The 14378-nt window shown below is 43.4% G+C and overlaps 1 protein-coding gene across 3 annotated transcripts in view; it reads right to left on the reverse strand.

Annotated features, from left to right (window-relative positions):
• LOC140650556 (E3 ubiquitin-protein ligase KCMF1-like) overlaps positions 1-14378 on the reverse strand; it is a 79644-nt gene that overhangs the window by 29112 nt on the left and 36154 nt on the right. For all 3 annotated transcript variants that reach the window (XM_072859033.1, XM_072859032.1, XM_072859034.1), the window contains exon 2: positions 12215-12382. In XM_072859033.1, the coding sequence (XP_072715134.1) occupies positions 12215-12382 (168 nt within the window). The remainder of the gene's footprint in view (positions 1-12214; positions 12383-14378) is intronic.

A 14378-nucleotide genomic window follows, 5' to 3' on the forward strand; every position in this document is an offset into this window, starting at 1 on the left:
ACCTTACTGTGATACACAGACTTGCTTTTTGTTTGTTTGTTTGTTTCACTTGCATCCTTGTTCTCTTTTGTTTTCTTCCACTGCAAAGACAGTTTTAGTTACCTGCTGAGCAGAGCTGATGATAGGACATTTCCTGTAACTTCTAACCTAATAAGACTAAACAGGCCTTGAGCAAGACGGTTAGGCTTCCTAATTAAATCACTGATAACAGGAACTCAGGACATTTGTGCCAAAGATAAGCACCAAAGAACTAGTTTAAATCGACACCCTTGTACCATTCCCAAGTGGGGGGTCCCAGTTGACTGGAGATTAACAAATGTGACACCCATCTCCAAGAAGGGCCAGAAAGAGGACCCGGGGAACTATAGGCCTGTCAGCCTGACCTCGGTACCAGGAAAGCTGATGGAGCAGATCATCCTGAGCGCCATCACACGGCATGTAGAGGATAACCAAGGGATCAAGCCCAGCCAGCATGGGTTTAGGAAAGGCAGGTCCTGCTTGACCAACCTGATCTCCTTCTACGACAAGGTGACCCGCCTAGTGGATGAGGGAAAGGCTGTGGATGTTGTCTATCTAGACTTCAGTAAAGCCTTTGACACCGTTTCCCACAGCATTCTCCTGGAGAAACTGGCTGCTCATGGCTTGGACGGGTGTACTCTTCCCTGGGTAAAGAACTGGCTGGATGGCCAGGCCCAAAGAGTGGTGGTGAATGGAGTTTACTCCAGTTGGCGGCCAGTCACAAGTGGTGTCCCCCAGGGCTCAGTATTGGGGCCAGTCCTGTTTAATATCTTTATGAATGGGGAGGGGATGAAGGGATCGAGTGCACCCTCAGTAAGTTTGCAGATGACACCAAGTTGTGCGGGAGTGTTGATCTGCTTGAGGGGAGGAAGGCTGTACAGAGGGACCTGGACAGGCTGGATCGATGGGCCGAGATCAATTGTATGGGGTTCAACAAGGCTAAGTGCCAGGTCCTGCACTTGGGCCACAGCAACCCCATGCAACGCTACAGGCTTGGGGAAGAGTGGCTGGAAAGCTGACAGGCAGAAAAGGACCTGGGAGTGTTGGTTGACAGCCGGCTGAATATGAGCCAGCAGTGTGCCCAGGTGGCCAAGAAAGCAAATGGCATCCTGGCTTGTATCAAAAATAGTGTGGCCAGCAGGACTAGGGAAGTGATCGTGCCCCTGTACTCGGTGCTAATGAGGCCGCACCTCAAATACTGTGTTCCGTTTTGGGCCCCCCACTACAAGAGAGACATTGAGGTGCCGGAGCATGTCCAGAGAAGGGCAACGAAACTGGTGAAGGGTCTAGAGCAGAAGTCTTATGAGGAGCGGCTGAGGGAACTGGGGTTGTTTAGCCTGGAGAAAAGGAGGCTCAGGGGAGACCTTATGACCCTCTACAACTACCTGAAAGGAGGCTGTAGAGAGGTGGGGGTTGGTCTCTTCTCCCAGGTAACAAGTGATAGGACAAGAGGAAATGGCCTCAAGTTGCGCCAGGGGAGGTTTAGACTGGATATTAGGAAATTTTACTTCACTGAAAGGGTTATCAAGCATTGGAACAGGCTGTCCAGGGAAGTGGTTGAGTTGCCATCCCTGGAGGTATTTAAAAGACATTTGGATGAGGTGCTTAGGGACATGGTTTAGTGGTGGTCGTGGCAGCGTTATGTTTATGGTTAGACGCGATGATCTTAAAGGTCTTTTCCAACATATAAGATTCTGTGTGATTCCGAGGCCGAAGGACTGATGAGCTAATTCAATGACTATATATGGACAAAGGAAGCCCAAAGTTCAACTAGCGGACAACGTGAGGAAGACTATGGAAGACCACCAGGAGGGTGAAAAGACCCTAACCCTAATTTTACTGCGCATGCTTGGACTATGTAAATTAATTCCGGGAACTCATCACCATAAGACTGACCTTTTCAGGAAATCTGATGAATATGTATAATTTTTCCGTATATGAACTGATGTGTTGTGCTAACCTGGCGGAGCACTTGTGGCGGAGCGATCCCCAGTGCTGCCCAGCGCTGCAATAAAGAATACCTGCTTAATAGTCATCCCGACTACTGAGTCCTGATTTCGGCTTTTCACGGCAACAGTTTCCAAATAGCAGATGCCCATAAACACAGACCCTTTAGCATTACAACAACCTTTTAAACCTTCACCCATTCTGGATGCACTGCCCCTCACTGAGGGTACACCAACAGAAAACATTTGGTTTACAGATGCTTCAGCAAAAAGGGTAAACAGTAAATGGCAATATTGTAACCAGATGTAACCAAAATTATTAGTTCGTTCTTTTGTAACTAAGCAACATAGAGATAGGAGCAGGTTAGACAATGCTTTAATATTGTGTTTGTACACCTATGGCTATGGATATGCTACTATGCCCAAAGACAATTGGACGAGGAGTAGTACAGACATGCTGCTATGCTCCCAGTACAGCCCCAGCCCATCTTGACAGAGTCGAGGGTGGTTAGAATAATTGGTTTGTGTTAAGGGTGCCAAATCATTGTTAGGAACCATGCACCACGAAGAAGGGGAGCAAGTTAAATAAGCAAGGTGGGATTGCGCATGTCCAGAAGAAGGGGTCAACTAAAGGACACACCTGTATGACCACCAAGGACCACCAGAGGCCCCCACGGAAGCCCCTCGGAGCTCAAGGACGCATGCGTAATGACTACGCAAATATGATAATTAGTTCCAGGAAATAGAATGAATATGCATGATCATTCCAGGAAATTTGATGCATATGTATGTAACTGGACAATATAAGTTTCGGCTGATGTAACCTGCGGTATGCACGCTAGGTGGAACGATCCCCCGTGCATCCGGTGCCGTAATAAATAATGCCTGCTTCTTAATACTACATTGGTGTTAAGGAGTTTGATTCCCAATTTTGGTGACAATATAAGGCTGTTGCATTAGACATTACCACCGGCAAACAAGTAGTAGAAGAAGGTGAAGGCAGTGCACAAGTAGGAGAAATAAGAGCAGTTGTTTTGGCAGCACAGAATGGAGCAAAAATCATATATGTAGACTCTTATGCTGTGTGGGCCGGTGCCACACAGTGGCTCTGTCAATGGGAAACCTTGAATTGGGAAGTAAATAGATCCCCAGTTTGGAGAAACAAAGACTGGCAATTATTACTAGATATAGCCAGGAAAACACCTTTCAAGATGGGATGGGTAAAAGCTCATGCTAAGGATAATCAACCAGCCACAAAGTGGAATCAAAAGGTAGATGAGCTAACTACAATTAGGAAAATCGCCTTAAATCCTGAGTGGTATCGACTGGGAGAATGGTTACATCAAAGCCTAGGCCACACAGGTAAAGAAGCACTTTACTTTGCTGCACAGAGTAAAGGCTGGCCTATAAATAGAAAAACTTGTGAAACTATTCTTACAGAATGTCCCCAGTGTAGATATTGAAATTACAAGCAGATCATCCTGCTAAAGCACCACCTTTACATATCAATGAAGAGAAAGCTTTATGGTCTACATGGCAAATTGATTATATTGGACCATTCAAATCCTCCGCAGGATATCGATACATCCTTACAGGAGTGGAAGTAGTCTCCGGCTTGCTTATGGCGACTAAATGTCGGAAAGCCGATGGGCGAAATACAGTGCGAGGGCTATCATTTTGGTTCTCAAGTCTACCTACTCCTGATGTTATCCAGAGTGATAATGGCTCACACTTTTCGTGTAAGGAAGTGCAAGATTGGGCAAAACAAGAGGGAATTAGATGGGTATTCCACACCCCATACTACCCTCAATCAAATGGGATGGTAGAAAGAGCTAATGGCTTGTTGAAAAGGAGTCTCAAACCACAGGAAGCTCAATGGGATACTAGACTTCCCAAAGTACTCCATCAATTAAATAGTCGATACAGGCCTACTGGAAGCCCTGTAAGCCAAGCATTCTTTGTAAAAGCTGAGCTTAGCGCTCCACCTACTAGGAAAAGAGAATATCCAATGACATTACAGCCAGGACAGCCTGTGATGGTCAATTTACCATCCATTGGTACTGTGCCTATGACTTTAACTAAACCTCGTGGCCCACTTGCCTGGGAAGCTACTGATAGCAGTGGTGCAAAACACAGAATTAGTTCACGATGGATTTTTCCTTCTTCTTAACGGGGTAACCTGTTCGGACTCTCCCCACCGAAACAAGTCTCTATTTTCTCTTACAGCACCCCACAGGATGGCAGATGGACATGCTGTGTTCATGTTACTATTCCAAACCCTAACAATGCTGCTCCTCCTTAGCCTGTGGTGAAAGAACCCTAGAGCGGCCATGGTCCCAAGCTCGTGTTAAGTACACTGGAAGTATGGGAATACACTCTAGTAAGGGAGATTTAAAGCTTTCCACCGTGGTCATGCACGGAACTGAAACATATTTAGAAAACAAATGGAGCTGGGATAAAGATGAAGCTGATGATAAAGTTCCCTGACTCCGAGGAACAGCAGGGAAAGAAATTAAAATAGGATGCCGGATGATCAGTGGGTCTACCTGTTATCCCACTGTTAGACTACATACCCATTGTAACCAGATGTAACTAAAATGATTAGTTTGTTCTTTTGTAACTAAGCAACATAGAGATAGGAGCAGGGTAGACAATGCTTTAATATTGTGTTTGTACACCTATGGCTACAGATATGCTACTATGCCCAAAGACAATTGGACGAGGAGCAGTACGGACATGCTGCTATGCTCCCAGTACAGCCCCAGCCCATCTTGACAAAGAGTCGAGGGTAGTTAGAATAATTGGTTTGTGTTAGAATAGAAATAAGGGTGCCAAATCATTGTTAAGGACCATGCACCATGAAGAAGGGAAGCAAGTTACATAAGCAAGGTGATATTGCGCATGCCCAGAAGAAGGGGTCAACTAAAGGACACACCTGTACAACCACCAAGGACCACCAGAGACCCCCACGGAAACCCCTCAGAGTTCAAGGACGCATGCGTAATGACCATGCAAATATGATAATTAGTTCTGGGAAATAGAATGAATATGTATGATCATTCTGGGAAATTTGATGCATATGCATGTAATTGGACAATATAAGTTTTGGTTGATGTAACCTGCGGTATGCACGCTAGGTGGAACGATGCCCCATGCATCTGGCGCCGTAATAAAGAATGCCTGCTTCTTAACGCTACATTGGTGCTAAGGAGTTTGATTCCCAATTTCGGTGACACCATGAGAAGGCATCTCAGATTTCTGTGTACAACATTACATCAAACCCAATAGCTAAAGATACGAAACTTTGCGCCTTTGAAAGACTGGACTGTTGGCACAATTTTACCTTAGTACAACCTGGTTTTGTAGTCTGCCTCTGGGCTCACCATAGCGTGGGACTATCCTTTAAAATTAAAATAGACATTATTGAGCCTAGTACAGCAACACCCGCCCTGACTGTAAAGGACAAGAAAATTCTATCCCCACAGGTTTCTGAAGTTGGACTGTATGTGATCAAAAATACAGGCCAACAACAAGTGTTATTTAATCCATCATGGTCTCTTAAACAAGTAGAACTACTGATGCAAATTAATATCTCTGCAATCAAACCCACCTGTTCACCATTCCTAGGTACGTCCTATGCAGGATGGTTAGCATGGTTACATGGGCGAACCCTCACCTCTCCAAGACGAACAAGGAGAGATGTGACCGGTATCATAGGGACAGGATTGGGAGTCTTAAATAGTATCGATGCCGAAGTACTCGTAAACAAACTGAGCACAACAACAAGCGATTTAAAAAAATTAGAACACCCATTACAGTCTTCTCTATTAGCATTGGGAACTAACCAATGGCTCTTATCTATTACCCTCAATGGAAAAGAATTAATGAAAGGGACCACCAACTGATTGTGGATGCACTTGGTATAGCCCAAACCAATGTTTCTCTAGCTCTTAGTTGTATCCAGGCTCAACTGTGGATGCAATCTACGGTAGCAGCAATTATAAGAGAAGGTGAAGAGGGCACCTTACCCACTGAAATTCGAAAGGTAATTTGGAATAATGCAACTGAATTTGAGAAAGAATTCCAGTCCTGGTGGTATTTAGTCAATTTCACTTATGATCCCATTAGCAATAAGGCCACAGCTTTTGTCTTAACAATACACAATGCTTCGGTATACACCATATACCCAATCATTGCGCTGGGGTTGAATCACAATGGAACTGTACTCTATCCATTAGAACATAGAGTGTGGGCCCACCAAAATGGAAACAAATGGCAAACTGTTGATGTTAATGCATGCGTTGTACGGGAACAACAAGGATTTATTTGTGAGAGTAACACCCTCAAAGCCCAAGACATCTGTCTTGACACTGAACAAAATGTTTGTCATTTTGGAATACAACCTGATGAAGCCCCTGAAACTGTACTTGTGTATATTGGAAAAGGATGTGCTTGTGTGAGAACCCTTTGTGATTTTATATTCGTAGATAACATTACCGTAGATACAAGCAATCGCTCAAATATTTGTGTTTGTAACTTTACTAAAATTGTGGGATGTGACTTCAATTATTCAGCTCCTGTTACATCTTATCAATTGTTACAATCTAACTATACATTGAGTCAAGATTTATTGCCTACCCCCATCGGAATGAATCTTACATTGGTGAAGAAACTACTACAACACGATGACCTGTGTCAACTGCTAGAACGCGTCCAAAACTAGGGACACAAAACTCTGATCACTGTTCATCATGATGCAGAAGAGATACACCATGTCTTGGAAAGAGTGAAGAAGGATGGAGAACACCATTGGTGGGAAACTCTTCTTGGATGGTCACCGACAGCAACGGGAGTGTTTAATCTTATGCTTCACCCAGTTGTGATTCTAGTGAATCTAACTTTAATATGTCTGTTGCTTATAATCATATTGTATATAAAGGTTTGGTACATGATAAAACAGATAACCCAACTTCAACCACCCAAAACATACAAATTAACGCATAACAAATAGCAGTGCTTCACTGCCTACTTACTGTGGATCTATAAGCGCATAAACTATCAATATACTATTTATGGCACAGAGGCAAGAGGTGACTGTACCACCATTTTGTGAAGGTGAACTGACTATAGTCACAGGGTGGAGTGTGGCAGTGTGCTCCCCCCTGCTCAAGCAGTAACCATCAGTGGGAGTCATCCTGATAGCTGCATCCAGCTTATGCTGGACCTTGAGGACGGATGGCAACAAAGTAGCCAAGGGCTGCCTGAAGCAGGGATCTAAACCTCTTGCTGATATGCAGATATGACCATAAGTCAATCATCTTACTCCTTAAAGAGTGGACAGCCCAGGGCCCTATGAGCTCTCCTGCATGGCAGCAGGCTGCACGCCAGGATCTCCCCTTGAGCAGGGACGCCTCTCAAGGTTACTCCTCGAGGTTAAGAGATTCCTTGCTGCAACAGCATGACTAATAGCATGCTAAACTTTGAAATCTTAGCTAAGTGATATAAAGGATTGATTGCGCACATATAATCCTTTAGACATAAACCGTTGACCAAGTCTGGGACTAGGACTGGATCTAGCTGCACCTAGACTCCTCTCCAAGGAGGAGTTTAGAAAGCAAGGAGGTCCTTTTCCAAACCTCATGACTCAACGGGAGGGTCACCCTGACAGTTCTGTCTGACCCTGTCCTCTATGCAGTAAATAATCAAGTGTACCTTGCCATCAAACCTTGTTAAACCACTGTCGCACTGAACTTTGTTAACTCCCTAATTCTATATCAATAAAATATATTTTTGCTTCTCTCTTACGAGTGAAGTGCACTCTCACTCCATCTGCGACACCCTCATGCCCTTTTTGGAGATTGGAATAACATTGGCTAGCTTCCAGTCAGCAGGGACCTCCCCAGACTCCCAAAACCTTTGGTAGATGATCGAGAGGGGTCCTGCCATAATATCTGCTAGCTCCTTCAGTACTCTGGGATGAATCCCATCAGGGCCCATGGACTTGTGAACATTCAGCTGATACAGCTGGTCCCTTACAATTTCAGTGTCCACAAATGGAAAGTCACTGTTCCCGCAGTCGTGGTCCTCTGACTCAGGGGACCAGGCAGCCCAAGGTCTATCCGTATTATTAAAGACTGAGGCAAAAAAAGCATTGAATGCCTCCGCTTCATCTTCATCCCTATTAGTCAGGTGACCCATCTTCAACAAGTATCGGTCCAATGTTTTCTTTAGACCTCCTCCTGCTATTAACATACTTAGAAAAGCCTTTCTTGTTGTCTGACACAACACTGGCCAGTTTCAACTCTAACTGAGCTTTGGCCTTTCGTGTTTTCTCCCTGCATATGTGAACTACAACTCTGTACTCTTCCTGTGAAGCCTGACCTCGCTTCCAGAGATTGTACAATTTCTTTTTCCTCTTGAGCTCCACGAGGAGTTCCCTGTTCAGCCAAGCCGGTCTTCTGCCCTGCTTGCTTGACTTAGGACACAGTGGAATTGCCTGCTCCTGTGCTTCTAAAAGGTGGTTCTTAAAGACTGACCAGCACTCGTGGACTTCCTAAGTCCTCAAAGGCAGATTCCCAGGGTACTCTGCTAACTAGCTCCCAGAATAGCTTAAAGTTTGCTCTCTTGAAATCCAGGGTAGCAACTCTGCTGACCTTTTTTCTCATTACACTGAAAATTTTCAACTCAACCATTTTGTGATCACTGTGGCCAAGACAGCCACCTACCATCACATCCCCCACGAGTCCTTCTCTCGTCACAAATAGCAAGTCTAGGAGGGCACCTTTCCTAGTTGGCTCACTGAGTTCCTGTGACAAGAAGTTATCTTCCACAAACTTCAAGAATTTCCAAGACCTGCTCGTCACAGCAGTATGATATTCCCAGTTGATGTCTGGGAAGTTGGAATCTCCCGTAAGGACAAGGGCTACCGATCCAGAGATTTCTCCTAATTGCTTATAGAATAACACATCAGTGCTTACATCCTGGCTGGGCAATCAGTAGTAGACACCCACTACAACGTCTCCTTTGTTTTCCATCCCCCTAATCCTCACCCAGAGGCTCTCCACCACATCACCGCTAACTGTAAGGGCTGTACAATCAAACCTCTCCCTTATGTATAGTGCGACACCTCCACCTCGCCTGCCCTGCCTATCCCTCCTGAACAGCCCTCCATCCCAGCACTCCAGTCGTGGGACTCATTCCACCAAGTCTCGCTAATACCAATGGCATCATAGCTCTGGGAACTGACCAACGCTTCCAGTTCATCCTGCTTGTTTCTCATACTGCGTGCGTTGGTGTACAAGCATTTCAGATACACTCCTGAGCCCTCCATGCTCCCAGGAGCAGCATAAATGTTCCCACTAGCATTGCCACCCTCAGGCGATGCCATGCCAACCCTTGGCTTACCAACAGGATTGCAGTAGGTATCCCCTTCCCCCATCAATTCTAGTTTAAAGGTCTCTTAATCAACCCCACCAGCTTATGCCCAAAGACCTGTTTTCCCCATTGGGACAGGTGGATCCCGTCAGGCCTCAGCATACCTTGTCTCTTGAAGGCTCTTCCATGGTTTAAAAACCCAAAGTTTTGGCACAGGTACCAGTCCTGGAGCCAGGTACTGATATCCTGGGCTCGCCTGTTTCTTCCGAGGTCTCCCCCCATTACTGGGAGGATTGAGGAAAATACTACCTGTGCTCCCAGATTTTTTTAGCATTCTTCCCAGGGCTCTGAAGTCTCTTTTGACTGACCTCAGACTTTTTGTTGCGACATCATTAGTACCCATGTGAAAGAGCAGGAATGGATAGTAGTCTGAAGGTTGAACTAGGCTCTTCAGTCTTGTGGTGACGTCCCTAATTCGGGCTCCAGTGAGGCAGCAAACTTCCCTGAAAAGAGCGTCCGGTCTGCAAACAGGTGCTTCCGTTCTGCACAGAAGGGAATCACCAATGACCATAACTTGCCATTGTTTCTTCTCGGTGCTGGTCTTAATGCAGGTTTTGTTGCAAGGGGTTGGTCTCTCTGATCTTGGCAAGACTGCTTGCACAGGTTCCTCCTCTTTCTCATTATGCACTTCATCTACCAAAGCCAGGGCCTCATACCTGTTCTGTAAGGGTAACTTAGAGGGTAACTTAATGGGTAAGGAGGGGTTTCTCTTACCACTCCATGCTGTAACCTGCTTCCACCCCTCCTTATCCTTTGTGACACTGCCTTCCTCCTGGCACAAAATAGATCCAGGACCTGCCTCTGTAGTGGCCACGCTGAGTTGGCTTCTATGCATCACAGATGGCAGAGTACGGCTCCATTGATCAATCTCCCCCTCAGACTCTCAAATACTCCTCAGTCTGCTCACCTCCTCCTGCAGCTCGGCCACCAAGCAGAGCAGTTCATCAATCTGGTCACACCTCCCACAGTCTTGCTTGCAATCACTTTCCACCTCTAGGAATATCCCTTCACACATCCCACAGCCGGAAACCTGGGTGGTCACATGCTTGAACAGGAGCTCTGTCTGTGTGGTTACATTGGTTCTACCAGGTGCTAGAAGCTCAGGATAAGCAGAGGACACTGCTTTTTGCTGGGTGGTCACCATGCTGCCACACACCGCACGCGTGCCCACTGGGAATATATATACTTGTCTGTTGCAATCAGCTGGGCTGATTGTTTTTGCCTGCTTTAATCTCCCATGCTACCAGGTGCAGGCTCCACCCCTTGCTGTCTCTTCCAATCAGCGGGTCCGGGGTCAGTTGCTTGGGGAATGACCCCTGTTCAGACAAGCCTCTACTTGTCCACGTGTATCCCTCGTGGGGTTTTTTAAAATTATATGAGTAACACACCCTAATCCAAAGGTGTGTTTACTTAGAGGCTTTCAAAGAAAAATACTGAGGTTTCCAAGAAACAAAATGTTTTCTAGATGCACAGAACATTCACACGATTGGTTGGAAGGACTTTTAAAAATTTAAATGACTTGCAATAAAATTTTCCCATTGTATTACATTCAAACTTTTAGCATTGAATGTTAACTTATGGCTCCACAGCAAACATATATCAGTCCTCTTCCCTATGAATCATGTACACTTAATGTTTATGATGATGCTGCCATTTAACCCTATATGTAATATACAAGAATAACTGTCATCAGGGGACAAATAAGTTTGAACCATATATCTCATAGTGACCAGAACGTGGAATTAATATATACTGTTACACAAATATTTTTACCTCATGAATAAGGAAAAGCAAAAAAGTGAAGCCCAAGAAGAAATATCTAGAAACTTAAATGATATATACATTTTCAAAAATGTATTTGTATATTTAAAATTGTCTTTCCAAGCTCCGGATTCTCAGAGCATAGATTTCAAAGTCATTACAAGGCAGGCTTAGGGCAAGCAGCTACTTGAGAATTACACATGAATGAGATACTTCTCTGCTCAAAGAGAGCTCTGAGAAAGAAGCTGTATATTGGTATATTCAGCTGTTCTGAGCTTTAAATGCATATAGGAAGTAGCATAATGTGTATATTCAATACTTTTTTTTTAATCAAAAAGGTAAAAAAAAAATTACTAAGAGCTGAATACTTCAAAAACAATATAGTTTGAATCACTACAAACAGTTTTTACTAAAACATTAGCCTTGTGGGCTTAAAATAGTTATAAAAAGAAATAAGCATCCAATGTTAACAACATCTTAATGCAAAGATTTGCTATGGAAGTATCTCCTGAATTACAACACTGGTGTTATAAATACAATGTGATAGAAATGACTCAGGGAAGAGAAAACAGCAACTAAGAGGACTACTTCCTAGTCCTTGCCACTAGTCTTCCACATTCAGTACAGCCTACCACCCCTGCTGCATTAACATCCCCTGATGTAACTAGAAAACAACATTTTCCCCAAACTCTCACCACTATTTCTCTTCTTCACCATGGTACTTTCTGGTACAACATATTGGGGGAAGGGGGGGTGGGTGCATGTAGTTTTGTTGCACCTTTTGAATTGGAAGTTAATTTAGGAGTAATCCTTTTTATCAGATATATATCTAACAGTCTGATAATTTGCTGTGTGCCAAAACACTTAACCCAAAAGAGTAAAGCAGATTTCATATGCTAGAACCAAAGAAAAAACAAGCTTTTTATCACAGAGACAGGAACATGCTATAATTTTCAGCATGCTATTTGGGGAAAAAATGTTCCTAAGTAGTGAAACAAAAATACAAGTTTTTAACTACTGCAAACAGCTCTAATATGAATTAAATTATTACTTACCAAAATCTACTCTTGTTAGTATGCACTGCATTGGATGGTCAGTTGTATGCCTCGTTGTTGTTGCACCACTTTCATAACAAGTTGCACACAAATCGTAATCGTAGCAAATTAAACACTTGTATCTGCGACCTCGAAAATTTCCTTTTAAACATGCATCACAGCTGACACCTGTGAAAAAAGAAAATTGCTTGAAAACAACAGTAATTTCACATTGTTTTAATGATACAGATTTGTTGCTATCGCCCCCCAACAACAAGAGGAATTCAGCCAAGAAGCTTTTGTGCAGCTGATGCACAATAAGACTCAATTTTAAGCATATTTATATCTTTAAAAAGGCAATAATCATCCAAAGTGAAAGTCAAACTCAAAGTAAAATAAAAACCAGTCAAGCACTTGGCATGGTTTAGCCCTAGCCGACAACTAAGCAACACACAGCCGCTCGCTCGCTCCCCCTTGGTGGGATGGGGGAGAGAATCGGAAGGATAAAAGTGAGAAAACTCGTGGGTTGAGATAAGGACAGTTTAATAGGGAAAGCAAAAGCCGCGCACGCAAGCAAAGCAAGGGATTCATTCACTCCTTCCCATGGGCAGGCAGGTGTTCAGCCATCTCCAGGAAAGCAGGGCTCCATCATGTGTAATGGTTACTTGGGAAGACAAACACCATAACTCCGAACATCCCCCCCTTCCTTCTTCTTCCCCCAGTTTATATACTGAGCATGATGTCATATGGTGTGGAATATCCCTTTGGTCAGTTGGGGTCAGCTGTCCCAGCTGTGTCCCCTCCCAACTTCTTCTGCACCTGGCAGAGCATAGGAAGCTGAAAAGACCTTGACTAGTGCAGCAACAACTAAAACATCTCTGTATTATCAACACTGTTTTCAGCACAAATCCAAAACATAGCCCCATACCAGCCACTATAAAGAAAATTAACTCTATCATCTCAGCTGAAACCAGGACAGCACTCAAAACGGTAACGGGTTAGGCTATAAATTCTTTTTAATCACTTTTTTCCCCCCTGATCGGAAGCTTGGTTCAAAACACTCTCGAGGTTAAATAGTACAGTGGTTGATCTGGAAGTTTTGTGAAAACAAGCAAACAAAGAAAAAGCTCACAGCAGACTATCCCACAAGCCACACAAAAACACGCACCACCACCACCACATAATGCCATCCCTCCCTGGCTTTTGTGTTTATTTTTATACTTTCTAATAGTTCAATTCTGAAGAATGCCACAACCATTTTTTACAATGTATACATATCTGGGAGCAGAAATTTGGGTCTTCTATTTTGAAGTACAGAAGAACTTTGAATACATCTTAATTTTATGTTGCATCAGCTCTTCAGCTTCTTCCTTTTGCAAGTTCCATCTTTGCACTGTAAATCAGTCACACTGCCTGTGTCAGAAAAAGGTTTCATTATCTTCTAAAGATTTTTTCAATTTTCTCTGTGTTATTTCAGCTCTCTGCTGTTAATTTAGATAAGGGCAAAGGAAGCATCATCATCTTCTCATCTGTCAAAGCTCACAAAAACTTCTTTCACTTGCAATAGTAAATTAAGGACCTTAATGAAAATAACTAATGTGTACAACACGTGATATTTGGATCGAAGTCCTCTTTCAGGATCAATTTAAACAAGCTTTTCATACTTCAGTGCAAATGCAGAAAACGTTATAGAAACAATGTTATTGGAAGAAAGCACTGACATTGACTCCAAGAGGATTAGTAGAGGAAGATCAACAAGGTCTCAAAACTGCAATAACCCAATGACCATTTCCTAACTATAAATTCTATGATCAGATAAGAAACTAGTATTAACACAAGTCACCACTACTACTTGCAATGTCAGGTCCAGAACACGAAATTAAATTACATAGAGAGAATCCTCTCAACATCTCTCCAAGCTAGTATTTCTTCATATCATTCTAAACTACCATGTTTTAATTTTGATAACCTGACAACAGGTGGCATAACACACTACTTTCATAACCTTTAATGTAACAGGAGAAGAAAGTGTCAAGAAAAAAAAAAAAGCCTTATAAGTTCAGCTCTGTTCTTTTTAACCCATACACTATGTTAATTAAAATTTTAGAAGTTTGCCTCTCTGCCCCTTAAAAAATAAAACAAACAACCCACACTGAAAGATAACAGAATGCCAAATTGAACTGGA

The sequence above is a fragment of the Ciconia boyciana genome, chromosome 4 (assembly GCF_034638445.1).
Source record: "Ciconia boyciana chromosome 4, ASM3463844v1, whole genome shotgun sequence".
Classification (NCBI taxonomy): Eukaryota; Metazoa; Chordata; class Aves; order Ciconiiformes; family Ciconiidae; genus Ciconia; species Ciconia boyciana.